The sequence below is a fragment of the Mytilus trossulus genome, chromosome 1 (genome assembly GCF_036588685.1).
Source record: "Mytilus trossulus isolate FHL-02 chromosome 1, PNRI_Mtr1.1.1.hap1, whole genome shotgun sequence".
Classification (NCBI taxonomy): Eukaryota; Metazoa; Mollusca; class Bivalvia; order Mytilida; family Mytilidae; genus Mytilus; species Mytilus trossulus.
Window position 1 is genome coordinate 65,194,776 of NC_086373.1, and position 18,591 is coordinate 65,213,366.

Sequence of the window (18,591 nt, forward strand, 5' to 3'; positions counted from 1 at the left end):
TACACACCCGGTAACAAGTCTAAGTCGTTAGGTCAAAGGCAAGTTGTTAGTGAAAACATTTATGTCATATATTCAGTGCATCACCTGTCAATCAGTCTTTTTACTCTGTAAAATAAGCGTATCATAAACCCAATTCCGATGATCATGTATCACTAAATGTTCATGAAAATGAAAACAAAATTTATATAATTGTTTTTGATTTGAAGCCTTTTCTGGATCTCTCCCAAATCAACTGTATATTTGTAGGAACTCAATTCGTTCTATTGGTGGATATCAACACATCAACATTGGCTTAAATATGAGAATATTACAGTATTATGAACGAGTAATGTCGTAATGTGGTGGCTCCAATATTATTTTTTTTCCGTTCATTGTTTTAGCCGTTTGTTTTATATTTTTAACTTGTTTCAGATTTTGGAATGCTGGAGCCTTTAATAGCTCGCTATAAGGTGTAGGTTTTTTGTTTTTTTTGTTAAACGGTCCGACGGTGACCAAAAGTTGCATGTTTTCATCTTCCTCCTGTAGTCTCTTGTGGATAGTTGTCTCATTTGCAATTATAACACACATGTTGGATTGTTTATCTTGAAATTTAATAAGAAGATAAGTGATAAATTGAATGTGAATGTACATTGTAATTCTGCCCATATCCATCTCTACATCTCCTTTTTACTTCTTTGATACCCTCTCTCTTTCATTAACTTCTCTCTTTTTTCTTCCTCACGTAATCACTCAATTTCTCTGCCAGGCCTCCTTAATTTTGTATATCATTTCGACTTCCTTTAATTTCTCTATAGATTTTCCCTATTTATTTGATGTCTTATATCTCCGCTAAGTTTTCTCTCCAGGCCTATGAGTCAATAAATACTCCTTTTTTTAAATTTCTAATGGAAACGACATCCAAAGAATTTTAAGTCACTTTTTATTTTTCGACTGATCCGAAATTTTTTTTAAATATACAGTTGTTACAAACAATCCTCATAGATTGAATGACTTCGAGTACATTTCGTTCGTGGCAAGTTAATTAGTTATTTAAATTTGAATAAATCCAATTATAATTTATCTTTTAAAAACAGATTTAAAAAAAGCATTATATAAACATATATATATAATCGTCAAATTTTTATTATGATAAATATCGGTAAAGATGTTTCGGAAATTACTACATGTATTTAAATAATCGAACAAAAATTACCGAAGACATCCTTTTAAACAAGTGAAAATTCGCTTTTTGTATGATATAATATATGTAGCTATTTGCTTGCTGCATGTTTGCTTGCTTTAATCTATTTATAGATTTCATTGAAGATGGGTATTGGAAGATGAAAGGTAAGCGCCACTACGAGTATTCATTTTGATTGATTTACTATTTATTAAATAAGCAATTATTTTTGGTTGGTTGGTAGTACTCGGGTACCAGAGACGAATTAAATGGGGGCAGTTTTGCCAGGGGACCCGTGCACCCTTTTGGAGCTTCAGAAATGATAAATGTATACTTAAACTTTTTACAAGTACAATCCTGTATCGCTACAAAAGGTTGGTGCTCCCCCTCTCATAGCACGGATTCACAACTGCATGGGTTCATTTGCGTAAGTATAACATGTTACCTGCGGATGTATGAAATATATCCACTTCAGAAAACAAACAAAAATCCTCTTTGAAATCGATCACCCTTTCTTTTAAAAAGACGTTTTCAGAAAATAACAATCAATAAAATCTATCAGCTGACCTACATTTAAAACAGAATAATGGACGTACTTCAGCGCGGTATTTAAAACATTATATACTATATGTTGCTTACTGTCAACTTTTCACACAATTCAGTATAGATATGTAAGATGCAGATGATTAAGGTAAGTGTTTTAGAAAAATTCAACATTTTAATTTGATAATTTATCACAATTAAGGTAACAATATTTATTACAATTTATGTCTGATTTCAGACCGTTGTCAAAATTATTCGTCACCTGCATTTTGTGGCTATATATTTCATAAAAAAAACAAAAAAATAGGTTGAGAGCATTTATGGTTTGATTTTTATCAAAAAGGCTTTAAAAGACGTAGCATTATCGACAGTATGTTCGTTTATTTGGTTATAATAGTTTTGTATTAAGGTGTTTTTGTTTTCTCTTGATGTGAACACATACAAGAATCTTTGTATACAATCATTATACATAGCGAAAAATCTCAAGTGACGAATACTTCTGTCCACACTCTGTATGTATATAAATTTATAAATAACATAATCAACTATAAAAGACAATTATTGCTGAGTATAATTTTTAACTTGATTTTGATTTGAAATACTGAATTGTTGTTGTAGTTCAAATAATTTTTTCGTCAATAGTTTGGAATGCTTTTTTTTCTTTGACTTTTTGTCATTTTGTGAAGTTCTTGATACATGTATGTAGATCTTTTAATTTCATATGAACAAGACTTTGACAATCTTTCAGATGTCCTGATACTCAAACTAAAGTAAAATGTTCTAGTAATTACAAATAGTTGTTTATTGTATTTCATGTCCATGCAGTAGATTTTTGCAGGTTTTTGAAGATTTGGTATGATTGCCAATTAGACAACTGTCCACAAGAGACCAAAATGACACAGACATAAACAACTATAATTTGCTTTTAATACAATTTATATCGTAATAAATGGAGATGATGTCTAAAGTTGGTAAAGTTGCATTGGTAATCTCGCAACATTTATAAAATGTATGACAATGTACCTATTCAAAGTCATTATATAATCTGTAATACAGTGGACGTCGTCAACAACATTTGTTTTGGTAATAAAAATCAGACGTTTTTTTATACTGTGTATATTTTATTATTGATTTTTGGCTGTGCGGTCATCATTGACGTTCATTAATGTCTCGGTATGACGCCCGGAGTTGTCTCTATAGAATTGTGTGTTTTTTTTAGACTTTTCAATCACCTTCGGGTCCTACAAAAAAATTCTGAGTTGTTTTGTACCAGACGTGACTTGTAATCGTTTTAAAGTTGGAGGAAGTTTGGTAGGGCGTGAAAAGAAATAATACTCATGGTTTACTGAATAGTCTCAAATTCCTACATTTCTGAACAGAATTTTGATTTAAATGCCGATTGATTGTGATATTCTTGAATTTGATTCGATTCCCAATGATCATAATCCGCCTACAATATAATATAGCAATTAAAAGGTAATTTGTGTGTAGGGTCGTCAACCATGTGAGCAAGTAAGACAATTCCGAAATAAACTAAAGATTTATAAATATTCATGGTCTGCATCACAATCACAATAGTCAAAACGTGAATATGCTTTTGTGCTGACAATGTATATAAAGAAAGAAGATGTGGTATGATTGCCAATGAGACAAATGTCCACACTGATCAAAAATGACAGACATAAACAACTATAGGACACCGTACGGCCTTCAACAATGATCAAAGCACATACCGCTTAGTCAGCTATAAAAGGCCCCGATAAGACAATGTAAAACAATTCAAACGAAAAAACTAACGGCCTTATTTATATAAATAAATGAACGAAAAACAAATATGTAACACATAAACACACGACAATCGCTGAATAACAGGCTCCTGACTTGGGACAAGCACAAACTTAAATAATGTGACGGGGTTAAACATGTTAACGGGACCCCCCCCCCCCCCATAACCTGGGGCAGTGGTATAACAGTACAACATAAGAACGAATATAATTGTATGCGTATTACAGAAGTTATCACTTTATAATTGTTTAAAACTTCGACATCCGTTATTTTTTTTAGTTTATAATATATTATAAGGTATGATCGAGTTCAGATCTAGTTTAAACATGGTTGGTCGCCTAAAGTTTTAACATCCCTTATCTTTGGTCTTTGTTGTCGAGTTGTCTCATTAGCAAATACATCACATCTTCCTATTTTTTGTTATATTTTCCTATGTTATATGAATATTTTATAGACTATCGTATCTTTCATTAACATACTTAAGATAACTAAAGATTTGAAATTATTTCCTTTTACAGATAAAAAAAAGTAGCTTTTTTCACGCCGAAAAAAAAACGTTTTACTTGATAATATCCATTTCATAACTTATCAATTTGAAAATGGCGAAATATGTTGCAATTGTACCAGGACTCTCAAATTTGAACTTGAATATTGCATTTGAAAACGATATGCAATCAATTGCAGATTCTATAGAAGGATTGAACAAACGTCTAACTGAGGAACACGCAATAGTTCATAATGTTTTACGAAACATGATCGCCATTTTGAAAAGCAAGTCATCTCGTGGAAAGATCGAATCAAGGAAATATCTAGAAGAAATACTGAGATGCGATCCAAGAAACTTAAATGCGTTAGCAGATATAGAGCAACTCAGTCGAACTGTTCATAGAACTACAGAAGCGGATCAGTATAAATCAAGACTGGAAAATATCTTGCAAGGCCAAACTGCTAATGATCTTCGCACAAAATCAATTTGCTTGATGGAACAAGGATATGCAATTTTGAATGAAGAATCTGCAAACATCGAACACATTTCTAAAAATAGACTTTCTGAAAGCTATAGGATGTTATTATCAGAGCATAAAAAGGGATCAGGTCGAAGAAAAGATTATTTACAACGTTGCGTTTATCATAATAAACAGGCATTGAGTAATTTGCAATTGGCCATTGAATGTAAACGCCAAAGTGAATTGCTTGCTAGGAAAATAACAGCTCTTGAGAAATTTGAGCAGGCCAAAGGCCTGTTTGACGTTACTATTGAGAACATTGTTTGGACTTTTTACATAGGTGTAGCACTCAATAGAAAATACGATTCCATTAAAGATTTAAGTTCCGAAGATGGCAGAGATAGGTTTCAAGAAAAGAAAGCCATCACTCTAAAAGCAACTGAAATATTTTGGAAAATAAGTACGAATAAAGCTACACCGAACCAAAATTGTATTATATACCAAGCAAGGTCATATGCACTTATTGGACATATTCTCATCCGTCGAAAAAACTGTTTCATGACTTTTGATGAAAATTATACTTTATCAGCGATCAGCTCTTTCAAGTTTTTATGAATAGTCCTATTTCAGCATTCGAGAGGGCGCAAGTAATGAATAGAAGTGACACATTTATTTTGAATCGTTATGGAAGAGCATTATGGAATTTATCAGAACAGCATCGTGCACCAAAAGATAAAAAAGATTTGCTCCACAAAGCTCAACGGTTATTGTCAAGTTCTATAGAAGAAAGTTCTTTAAACTGGTTTGGTTATAGCACAAGAATGATAGTCAGAAAAGACCTTGGACAGATGTATTTTGGATATAATAAACCAAAAGCAAGAACTTATTTTGAACTAGCTGTCCAAGATGGTTACCAATGCTTTATTTCAAAAGGAACACCTAGATCAATATGCCAGCTTGTCGAAATATGTCAGTTTTTAGCAAAGTTTCCAGACATACGGCAATACGGATTCATATATGTTAAAGAATTTCAAAAAAGGTATTTACTTAATGCTTTAGATTACCTTCACTTTGGACTCCAACAAGGCGGTCCAACTAACTACTTTCTCGCCTATCATATGGGAACTGTGTTATACGACTTAGATGAGATTAAATCTGCAGTTGACTGGATGAAGAGAGCAGTGTCTTTATCAAATACTAAATCAAATATTGCTCTAAAGCTTATATGTCAATACATGTTAAGAAGATACATTAACGAGGTAGATGAAAAACCAAATGTAGTTTATCTATTGAAAGAGTTCGTGTTTACAATGATGAAAGGGAAAGAAAAATATGAAAAGATCATAGATGTATATAAATTTATTTTCAAACACGAGAAAGAGGCTTTTATGCGAGTAATTGCTGACATTTTCAAGATACCACATATATTAGACGGCCCCAGGGTAACGTTGATTACAGAATGCGTACACACTTGTACTTCTATGTTGACGAATGATATAGAGAATTTAGACATTTTCAATGAATACATAAGAACAGTCTCAGACCTTAAACTTATGGACGATATTGAACCACAGTTGGAAGAAAGGTCTCAATCGAATTCAGTTCCAGTTGGACCAGAAAACAACAGTTCATCAGAAGGATTTGTATACGACTTCTTTGTCTCACATAGTCATAAAGATGCTGACTGGGTCTTGAGCCGACTTGTAGCTGATTTAGAATCAGCTTTCACAGAGGACGATGTCGTCCTTAGGGGTAAGCACATTGTAAAGGTACATTGAACGTACGGATATATATTAAATATGAGGTATTCGAGCTTAGAAATTACACAAAACACTCCATAACTATTTAGTTGAATCCATTCGTCTTTCACCGGCTACGCTTACAATTGATATTAACAGCCACAGAGATATATATATATATACTTAAATATATTTTAGGATATAATTAAAGAGATATATAATAAATAGAAAATCCACATCAAGCCAGAGGTAGTACTGTATTGAGCCATTGATAAATTTTGAAATTAAAGAAAATGAAATGCAACATTCAATGTTTAAAACAAAGCTTCATACACATTCAAACGCATTTATAAATGACATATACCAAGGGAAAAGTATTCCTTTTAACATGGACTGTATTACATATTAGTTTTATTTTTCTACAATAAGTTAGATATTAAAAAGTGCAACATGGTTGTTTGTCTTTCAGGTTGTATAGCAGATCGAGATTTTGAACCTGGTAAATTCATATTTGAAAATATTGAAAATTCTCTCAGGAAAAGTTCAAAGATTATATTGGTTATGACAAATCATTTTGTTAGTAGCTACTGGTGTCAGTTTGAAACCAATCAAGCGTTACTTGAGTCAATGGAATCTAGAAAAGACTGTATCATTCCACTTTGTCTGGAGGAGTGTGATATTCCCGATAAACTGAGACATATAACATACGCTGATTTTACTAATGATGATGACTATATTTTTGAAATTATGAAACTTAAAAGAGCCCTTCTGCCTGAATGATGATTACATTATACTTTAATTTGGTGTTTTTTTCAGATTTAGGCAATTGTAAAAATCAATATTGAACATTATTATTACCATTAACACATATCTTGATCAATAACTTGTCTTCTTATTTGTATGCAAACAGTTTTTATATGATTTAATATAAAGAAAACATAACCATATAATGTGTTGTATCAGTCAAAATTGAAATACATAAACATTAGGGGAGAATACAGCAAAACCTTTAAACATATATTTATGTATTTATGTAATGCTTTGTTGATTAAAAAAAAGTTCTTACATTCCTGGAGTCAGTCCACAAAAAACTTCAAAATATTGTATTTTGCTATGCATTTGTTAGTGACCATATAATTCTATGTCATATCATAAGATGAATGAACTTGACAAACTATTAGATTCATGATTGCGTTACTCTGGTTGCTTCAAATGGAGACATACACACATTGGATGTTTAGATATAGTTTGTAATGCATACAACAGAACAACTGAAATATTGATTTTAGTAGTAATAAATTTACAAATAACAAAAAAATATATGACTAGGATAATTTTCACTTTAAAGATCCAGTTGTTTTATTCCAAATGGTATCTTGAAGTTGGAATCAATTATAAATGCGAAAACCTTGATACTCATTAGTTGGCTTGATAATACAGTGTTAAAAATATTTTCTTCAAAGATAACTGCGACTCAAACTATTTTATGGTTACTTCTTATTTCTATTTATTTCTTATAAAAAAACATAAAAGGGTGACGAAAGATACCAGAGGGAGAGTCAACCTCATAGATAAATTTACAACGCTATGGCTAAAATAAAAAAAGACAAACAGACAAATAATACATGTAATACGGTAGTACAGAAGACACAGGAGGTAATACTCAGCTCATAATAGTTGATACATTTATGACATTACAGAGTAGTTGCTTACCCTGTTGATATCCTGATTAAACCAATAATGAGTTTATGAGATATCATTTGGTTTTGAGTCTTACATTGATTTCTATTTATAAAAGTGATTGATGAGATATCAACATCTATAATCTAATGCTGTCGACATTTACTTAATAAAGGATACCGAGTGGCCATACAAAACCATTAATATCTCCGTTTATTTTTGAATTGATAAACAATGACAAATAAACGATAACGCTGACTCTCGACGGTTCTGACCAGATATCAGAGCGATGTAATTACATAAATATTCAAAAAGAAACTGTGTTGTCTATTATTAAGTTTGCAGATCATCAAGTAATGTTTTTATTTATCGCAAAAGTAATAACCAGAAAGTTCAAACCACAATCAAATAAGATAACCGGCTCCAAAAACAATTGCCGGTTAGTGTATATACGCCATTTATTTTAATTTGTGAATTTCAGATTTTTTAATGCTGGAGCTTTTAATAGCTCACTGTAAGGTGTAGGTTTAATTCTTTGTTAAAGGTCCGACGGGGACAAAAAGTTGCATCTTTTCATCCTCCTCCTGTAGTCTCTTGTGCAGTGCATCTTTATAATACATGTTGGACTGATTATCTTGAAATCTAATTAGGAGATAAGTTATGACTTCAACAAGAAAAGTAAAACAACCAAAATCAAAATACTGAACTACCTCTCTCTCTCTCTCTCTCTCTCTCTTGCTCACGTAATCTTCTTATTCCTTATCCTTTTATCGCTTTTTCGTCTTTTATTTCTCTGTAGAATTTCCCTACTGAATCAATGTCTTCTATATCCACCCTGGTTTTTTTCCACTTTTAAACCTGTATTTTTAATTGACACGCTATTGATTGACGTTATTTTTTTGTTTTGGACTGACCTCAAACTAGCATGATAAGTAGGACATTTAAATACATTAAATTGTATCTTATCTCACTCAAAAAATATCATCCGTGTACATGATCGAAATAATTTCTAAAAACATCGGTACAGATGCATCAGGAAGTTACTATCAAAAGATAAATACTACATACGACCTCCTTTCATAATATATCATTGTATTATGCAGTTATGTAATATCTGTAGCTTATTTGTTTGTTTGCTTTGATCTATTTATAGGAATATGTGTTGACATAACAGATAATGAAAGGTATGCGTACTAGTATTAATTTCCAATTTGATAATAAACAATGATTATGTTTGATTCAGTGAGAGAACTGCGGTACCAGAGGCGGACTTAGGGCGGGGGTGTGATCAGGTCCGTTCCGCACCCTCCCCAAATAAATACAAACTCAGTTGATTTGCCAGAGATTCCCTTCTTCATAACACGGATCCGGATTCAGTGACGGGTTGCAGGGGTTGGAATATCCTTTTTCGAACTATCAATGTATTTGAGTAAGGACATATGTCTGGAACCCCCAAATTATCCTTGATTGGAAACCCCCTTTTTGAAATTGCTGGATCCGCCCCTGGAATATGTTTGAATAAAGAATGCTACTGACGGCTGTATACGATATACCCACTGCTTTACGTCATTTAGGGACCGTGCAACATATGATATGTGCTATATAATACATTTTTAGTAAACACTCTGAAATTATATTTTATCCTTATCATTTGATTGACATTTTCAATAATTGTTCAACAGTGACATATCGACTGATTGAAATCATCATCTTTAATATATATTATCATTGAAATGCATCACATCATGATCTGAATTAGAGAAAATAATTCAGACCACAACAAGAAAACGTAGCATTTCGATGCAAGCTAGATTTTTTAGACTTTTTAGCTACTTAAGGATGTACTTCAGTCAGGTTTATGAAATTTTTCTATGATACAATATTTTGCCACCATATCACCCAATTCATTTTTGATTAAGGAACACTTCAAAATAAAGTCATTTGACAAAGTTAGAAAAGATTCTACATTTGTTTTCTTTTGATTTGAATCCCCAAATAATGAAATGTTAAATATAACGTAAACATCCAAGAAAGCTTTTCTATCCATTTTGTGAACATCAAATATCTCGAAACGGAGTTTCAAAGCCTATCAAAATTTCAAGATTAAAAGTTCCTAAAACTAATGCTGTTCTGATTTATAGTATCAATTTTATTTATTGTGTACATACATATACTTAAACAACAATATTCGAAAACAGTTTTATATATTACTGCCGAAAGAAAAACAAACATCACTAAAGACATCCTATCACAAGTAGTGCCAGAATAATTCAGATACAGTTTATAGAAAATATACTTTTTTCTGCATGCAAGTCCAAGAAAATTGGTTTTTTTTTGCAGCTGTTATCAGTACAGGACCTTCACAATAACTTTTTATAGTCATAATCAGAATTTGCATCAGTCCCACCTGCCTGATAAATATTGCACGGTCTCTAAATAAACAAAAATACTCCTAAAAATTTATCGCAATAATTTCTGAACAGACGTTTTCAGAAAACATCTATCAATACAATATATCAGTTGACCTCTATATAAAATATATCTGTTTGTTTAGTATGTATATATAAATACTATTATCTTTTCATACAATTCAGTGTAGATATGTTTGATAATAAAGGTAAGTGTGCTAGCAATAATAAATAATTTAATTTCACAATTTAACACAATTCACAATTACATTATATTATTTATGTATTTATCATAATTTATGTCTAATTGATGTATAGTTCATAAATTCATAATTTGCAATATCAATTAAAGACAACTGGTGAAGATGATTTTCGATTTGATTATGATTGAAAAATATTGCTCGGTAATTGTAGTTCAAATATTTTACGCAATTTTTGTTTGTTTTACTTTATAGTTTTTCAGTTGTAGTGAAGTTCTTCGTAAACTATAAACAAGTCTTGGCATTCTTTTAAAACGAATGAATACAAAAGCTATATCAAAATGTTTTTTGTATTTAGCTGTTTCATGGGTCCAAAATATTTCTACATGTTGTTCTTATTCTTTGCTGTAATACAACTTTACAATGTTAATGGAGAGTCACTGTATACTATAATATATGAATTATCAATGTTGCATCGTAAATCTTGTCACATTGTATTTTTGTATGTGCCTAATCCAAGTCATTATAGCCGTAATTCAGTGGTTGTCGATGTAGTCAAAATAATGGCTGTTGGGATAAAAAGTCCTGAAGTTGGTGTCACAAAAAAATCCTGATTAAGATTAATCGTTAGTTATGAACAATTAAATGTACTTACGTCCATTCTTAGTAGTAAAAAAATAAAAAACAACACGTTTCATAATTTCTTACGTCCGTAGCGCATTTCTGGAATAACTTTCATCAGGAACGCTCAAAGTCAAAAATTTGAAATTTGTAAGTTTTTTTTATGTGTGAAATCGACTCCAGAATAATTTTCTATTGAATGCATTTTGTATAACAAATATAAGCTGGATACCGTAGTTTTCTACCTTTGAAAGTGTTAACGGGAGTTCTTGTATATCTGACTATATGGTACCGGTGCCGGTGTGAGTGTTCAAATTGCCAGTCGGTGTTCTTACGATGTTTACATACCTCACATTTGTTTTGATGTGATAGTTGTCTCATAAGAAAAGACATCACCTCTTCGTATTCTATTTTTAATTTTTCTATGTTCAATAAATTCATAAAGGCTATGGTATCCCCAATCTACATACTTAAAATAACTTAAGATTAGTATTTTTTCCTTTTACAGGTAAACAAAGTTAGGTTTTATAAACAAAAAAAATCATACTTAATAGCATACTTATTATATCCTATCAAATTAAAGATGGCAGAACATGTGGCAATTGAACCAGGACTCACAAACTTGAACTTAAATATCGCATTTGAAAACGATATGCACTTAATCGCAGATTCTGTAGAAGACTTGAACAAACGTCTAACTGAGGAACACACCATAGTTCATAATGTTTTAAAAAACATGATCGCCATATTGAAAAGCAAGTCATCTCGTGGAAAGATCGAATCAAGAGAATATCTAGAGAATATCCTAAGGCGCGATCCCAGAAACCTAAATGCATTAGCAGATATCGAGCAACTCAGTCGTACTTTCCATAGAACTACAGATGCAGATCAGTATAAATCAAGGCTAGAAAATATTTTGCAAGGCCAAACTGCTAATGATCTTCGCACAAAAGCAATATGCTTAATGGAACAAGGATATGCAATTTTGAATGAAGAATCTGCAAACATCGAACACATTTCTAAAAATAGGCTTTATGAAAGCTATAGGATGTTATTATCAGAACATAAAAAGGGAACAGGGCGAAGGAAAGATTATCTAAAATGCTGTGTTTATCACAATAAACAAGCATTGAGTAATTTGCAATTGGCCATTGAATGTAAACGCCAAAGTGAAATGCTTACTAGGAAAATAACAGCTCTTGAGAAATTTGAGCAGGCCAAAAGCTTGTTTGACGTTACAGTTGAGAACATAGTTTGGACTTTTTACATAGGTGTAGCACTCAACAGAAAATACGATTCCATTAAAGATTTAAGTTCAGAAGATGGTAGAGATAGGTTTCAAGAAGAGAAAGACATCACTCTTGAAGCAGCTGAAATATTTTGGAAAATAAGTACGAATAAAGTTACAATGAACCAAAATTTTACTATATATCAAGCAAGGTCATTTGCACTTATTGGACACATTCTCATCCGACGAAACAAATATTTTCTGATTTCTGATGAAAATCATACGTTTATCAGTGATCAGCTCTTTCAAATTTTTATGAATAGTCCTATTTCAGCATTCGAGAGGGCGCGGGTAATGTATAGAAGTGACTCATTTATTTTGAATCGTTATGGAAGAGCATTATGGAATTTATCAGAACAGCATCGTGCACAAAAAGATAAAAAAAAATTGCTCCACGAAGCTCAAAAGTTATTGTCAAGTTCTATAAATAAAACTTCGTTAAACTGGTTTGCTTATGACACCAGAATGGTAGTCAGAAAAGACCTCGGACAGGTGTATTTTCGATATAATAAACAGAAAGCAAGAACTTATTTTGAACTTGCTGTCCAAGATGGTTACCAATGCTTTATTTCGAAAGGAACACCTAGATCAATATGCCAGCTTGTCGAAATTTGTCAGTTTCTAGCAAAGTTTCCAGACATACGGGAATATGGATCAAAATACGTTAACAAATATAAAAAAGGTTATTTACTCAATGCTTTAGATTACCTAAACTTTGGACTCCAACAAAGCGGTCCCACTAACTACTTTCTCTCATATCATATGGCAACCGTGTTGTATGACTTAGATGAGATAAAATCTGCCGTTGACTGGATGAAGCGAGCTGTGTCTTTATCTAATACAAATTCTAATATGGCGCTGAAACTTGCTTGTCGATACATGTTAAAAAGATATATTAACGAAGTAGATGCACAACCCAATGCAGTTTATCTATTGAAAGAGTTCGTGTTTACAATGATGAAAGGGAAAGAGAAATATGGAATGATCCAAGATGTATATAAATTTATTTTCAAACACGAGAAAGAGGCTTTTATGAGAGTAATCGCTGACATTTTCAAGATACCACATATATTAGACGGCTCCAGGGTAAAGTTAATTACAGAATGCGTACACACTTGTACTCCTTTATTGATGAATGATATAGAAAATTTAGGCATTTTCAATGAATACATAAGAACAGTCGCAGACCTTAAACTTATGGACGATGTTGAACCACAGTTAAAAGAAAAGTCTCATTTAAATTCAGTTCCTGTTGGACCAGAAAACAACAGTTCATCAGAAGGATTTGTCTACGACTTCTTTGTCTCACATAGTCATAAAGATGCTGACTGGGTCTTGAGTCGACTTGTAGCTGATTTGGAATCAGCTTTCACAGAGGACGATGTAGTCTTTAGGGGTAAGCACATTATAAAGGTACAATGAACTTGCAGATATATATTATTAATGAGGTATTATAATATGACGTGCTTGAAGCACGGTGCTTCTTTAGCTTTGAAAACAACACTGTGATGAAATATTCGATAAAATATACTTAGTGCAGACTCCGAGATAAACATAATAATGGCTTTTCCAATATACTTCCCACGTTAATCTACATGCATTAGAATCTATTTGCAGACCCTTTGCCGATTTTATTGTTTTGAAAAGTGCATTAAAAAAAGACAAAAAAACTTTTATTCTTATTTGTATATATTATAAAAAGAAGCAATACACAAGAGCTCGGAGAAATCAACAAAATAAAAATAAATTAAATTCCGCGAAAGTCTATTAATCCTTTTGGCGCATTTCAGTAATTTCAAAATATGACTTCATACAAATGAAACCGCAAGAGTTGAAAGCTTTCTGTTACGTGAACCATCGGAATTCGTATGATATTGTATTAAAACTGATTTTTGAGGTAGGTTTTGTTTTGTTTTATTTTCTATTCTATTGCATTCTATAACAAAGAAAAATTGTTCCTGTTAACATGGATTGTATAAGTATCAGTTTTATTTTCCTACAACAAGATATTAAAAAATGCTAAATGATTTTTTGTCTTTCAGGTTGTATAGCAGATCGAGATTTTGAACCTGGTAAATTCATTTTCGAAAATATTGAAAACGCTCTCAGGAAAAGTTCAAAGATATTATTGGTTATGACCAAACATTTTGTTAGCAGCTACTGGTGTCAGTTTGAAACCAATCAAGCGTTACTTGAGTCAATGGAATATAGAAAAGACTGTATCATTCCACTTTGTCTTGAGGAGTGTGATATTCCTGATAAACTAAGACAAATAACATACGCTGATTTTACCAATGATGATGACTATATTTCTGAAATTATGAAACTTAAAAGAGCTCTTCTGCCTGAATAATCCTTAGATTAAGCTTTGATTTATTGTTTGCAGATTCAGGCAATAGTACAAACAATATAGAACATTATAATTAACATTAACACATTTTGGTGAACAACTTGTAGTCTTATTTGAGTGTAAACAGTGTCAATACGATTTAATGTGGAATAAGTATATTCGTATAAGTTTTTGTATCAGTCAAGATTCAAATACACTTACCTTAGTATAGTTATCAACATGTACAGATTTTCATAATGTTATAGTAACTGAACAATTAGTATTTTTTTTTACAGATAGAATATAGACTATTAGATATTTTGAAATTTTATTATAATAAAAAATTGAAGATTTAGGAACATGTTGTCATTCTGAAAGGACTTTGGAAACTGAACTTCAGTCTTGAATATTACAATTTAAAATGGATGAAGTTTACTGCTGATAATGTCGAAGGATTAAATAAAATTATAACCGACGAAAACATAATAGTTCATAATGTTCTGGAAAATATTGTCGCCATCTTAAAAAACAAGTCATCTCATGGAAAGATCGAATTAAGGAAATGCCTTGAAAATATACTACGTGTAACATACTGGACAAATGCAGTAAAACCTTAAAATATATATTTATGTTAACTTAGTAATAGTATGTAATGCTTTTTTCTTCAATTTAACATAACATTTTGTTATCCAGTCTGCCCACTAAAGACTAAAATATGGTATCATGCTACATTTATGCATTCAATAGTGAAAATAAAAGTCTATGTCATGGCATTAGATGCGTGTCAGAAGAATTAGTATTACAAACTAGTATCTCAATTGTTTGTAAAACAATTGAAAGGTCTTTCCTGTAAAAGTGATGTTTTCGTATTGTAATTTGTACGACCTTTCGTTTGATATAAGACAGCATACCTTCTGAAACTTTTCGCTTTTTACACTTAATGACCTCATCCGCCTACATTTTTGAGATCGGAATTATGATACATGGAACAGAATAGATGAGCTTTCTTTTGATATGCGACAACACCATGTTCTAAAAAGTTTGATTTTTGCACTTAATAACCCTATCCAACTAATTTTTGGAGGTCGGGAATTTGATATATCAAATGTACACATCATGACCTTTCATTTGATATACAACAACCCTACCTTAAAAGAAAATTTATTTTTTGCACTCAATGACCCCATCCAACCAATTTTTTGGAGACGTCAATTTGAAATTTGAAATGTACGCTTTATGTTCTTTCATTTGATATGCAACAACCTTACCATCTGAGAAATTTGAATGTTTGCACTAAATGACCCCACCCGTCCCCCTGGGATGAAAAGGAGGTTTAAAATTTTCATTTTTAAGTAGAGTTTATTGAGACCTTCAATTTGATATATCAGATGACCCCATTTGACAAAGTGCAAATAATGATGCAATATCAACTATATAAATAGAAGTTATGAAACTTACAAAGTCAATGCAAAACTTGAAAATTTCAAATTGATTTTTTGGTGTTTTTTTCCATGGAATGTTTTTGGTATTTGGTCAAACATATAACTATGTCAACCTCTTCAATTTCTAAGACATTTTAAGTGGTAAACTCTTGATGATTCAGAAATACATGCCTCCGCTCGCAAAACTTCAAACTGCATTATCTCTAAAAGGACTATAGATATTTCAAATATGTTAAATGATAAAAGATATACAGTTGAACAACAACATTATAGAAAAAGAATTGGGACAATTTCAAAGTTCATAAAGGTCACAATTTATCATCAAATATATGATGCAATACTAAACTTAAGAACCGGAAGTCGTAGAAACATGGGACTAGCACCATTCAACTCAGGACCACTTAACCTTTCAACTATCACAAGGTCAAGGTCATAGTATACTGTGAAGGTCAAGGTGAAATTTCATCATGACCTGACATTGACCTCAAATTGAAGGTCTCGAACTACTGATCATCTTTGCAGTTTATAGTAGGTTGATATCTGTTACCTTTAAAAAGATATTCACACAATACTATACTTTTAAGAATCATCCCATTGTAACTTTTGAACAGACGGTCGGACATTTTTGGGCTTATTGTATAAAATGTAGAGCTTGTCGAGAAGAACATTTCATACGCTGTATGTATGCAGCAAAGTCTTATCGTTTTCCTAATATGTAAGCTTGAAATTGCAGCGTAATTTTTGTTTGCACTCGGTGACCTTTGACCTTGGGTGCATATTAAAGGTCATATGAATTTAAGATTATTGGTGAAGGTTACAAGTCTCTATGACTTCCGGTTCTCGAATATAAATTTTTGAAAATATATTTTTAATTTCTAAAGGGAAATAACTCCTTATCAGGGTTAATAACAAATAAATTGTTTATGTTTATAAACATTGCCATCTGTTCTTATACATGCTGTCATTTTCAATTAAATTCTATCTCTAATACTTTTTGAAAAAAATGCAAATAAAAGAAATTGATTCAAGGGGATATAACTCTCAAAGTAGATGATGAAATCCTATGCAGCCTCATATGGTAATACATTATGATGAGATCTACCTTTTGTCCAAATAAAGTCGTGATATCTTTTAACACATTTTGGGGGGACCATGTTGAAAAAAATCAACAAAAGGGAGATAACTTCTTAAGGGGAAGGTGAAATCCTACAAAAGTTCATCTGGTAAAAGTTCATGTTGAGGTCTATTGATGGTTTAATTTTGGTATTGATAACTCCAATAGAAGCGGTAGGAGGGCGAGCCAAACAAATGCTGGAAGAAAAAAAAGAAAAAACTAGTATCTCAATTGTTTGTAAAACAATTGAAAGGTCTTTCCTGTAAAAGTGATGTTTTCGTAATGTTCTTTGTACGACCTTTCGTTCGATATACGACAAGCATACCTTCTGTAACTTTTCGCTTTTTACACTTAATGACCTCATCCGCCTACATTTTTTAGATCGGAAGTATGATATATGTAACACAGGGTAGATGAGCTTTCATTTGATATGCGACAACGCCATGTTTTAAAAAGTTTGATTGTTGCACTTAATAACCTCATCCAACCAATTTTTGGAGGTTGGGAATTTGATATTTCAAATGTATACATCATGACCTTTCATTTGATATACAACAACCCTATCGTAAAAGAAAATTTATTTTTTGCACTCAATGACCCCATCCAACCAATTTTTGGGGGACGTCAATTTGAAATTTGAAATGTACGCTTTATGTTCTTTCATTTGATATGCGACAACCTTACCATTTGAGAAATTTGAATGTTTGCACTAAATGACCCCACCCTTCCCCCTGGGATGAAAAGGGGGGTTAAAATTTTCATTTTTTAAGTAGAGTTTATTAAGACCTTCAATTTGATATATCAGATGACCCCATTTGACAAAGTGCAAATAATGATGCAATATCAACTATATAAATAGAAGTTATGAAACTTACAATATTGCAAAACATGAAAATTTCAAATTGATTTTTTGGTGTTTTTTTCCATGGAATGTTTTTGGTATTTGGTCAAACACATAACTATGTCCACCTCTTCAATTTCTAAAACATTTTTCGTGGTAAGCTCTTGATGATTCAGAAATACATGCCTCCGCTCGCAAAACTTCAAACTGCATTATCTCTAAAACGACAATAGATATCTCAAATCTGTTAAATGATAAATGATCTACAGTTGAAGGACAACATTATAGAAAAAGAATGTTGACAATTTCAAAGTTCACCAAGGTCACAATTAATCATCAAATATATGATGCAATACAAAACTTGAGAACCGGAAGTCGTAGAGACATGGGACTATCACCATTCAACTCAAGACCACTTGACCTTTCAAATGTCACAAGGTCAAGGTCATAGTATAATGTGAAGGTCAAGGTGAAATTTCATCATGACCTGACATT

The 18,591-nt window shown here is 31.8% G+C and overlaps 2 protein-coding genes across 2 annotated transcripts; both read left to right on the forward strand.

The window, feature by feature from the left end:
* The first annotated feature begins 4,069 nt into the window (after positions 1 to 4,069).
* On the forward strand, positions 4,070 to 7,421 carry LOC134709528 (uncharacterized). Its single transcript, XM_063569691.1, has 2 exons — positions 4,070 to 6,186; positions 6,643 to 7,421. Exons 1-2 carry the CDS (start codon positions 5,046 to 5,048, stop codon positions 6,951 to 6,953), a joined length of 1,452 nt encoding a protein of 483 aa, XP_063425761.1. The 5' UTR covers positions 4,070 to 5,045; the 3' UTR covers positions 6,954 to 7,421.
* A 4,244-nt stretch (positions 7,422 to 11,665) lies between these two features.
* Positions 11,666 to 14,723, forward strand: LOC134688304 (uncharacterized). The gene is made up of 2 exons (XM_063548923.1): positions 11,666 to 13,766; positions 14,413 to 14,723. The coding sequence occupies exons 1-2, from the start codon at positions 11,666 to 11,668 to the stop codon at positions 14,721 to 14,723; spliced, it is 2,412 nt and encodes an 803-aa protein (XP_063404993.1).
* The last annotated feature ends 3,868 nt before the right edge of the window (positions 14,724 to 18,591 follow it).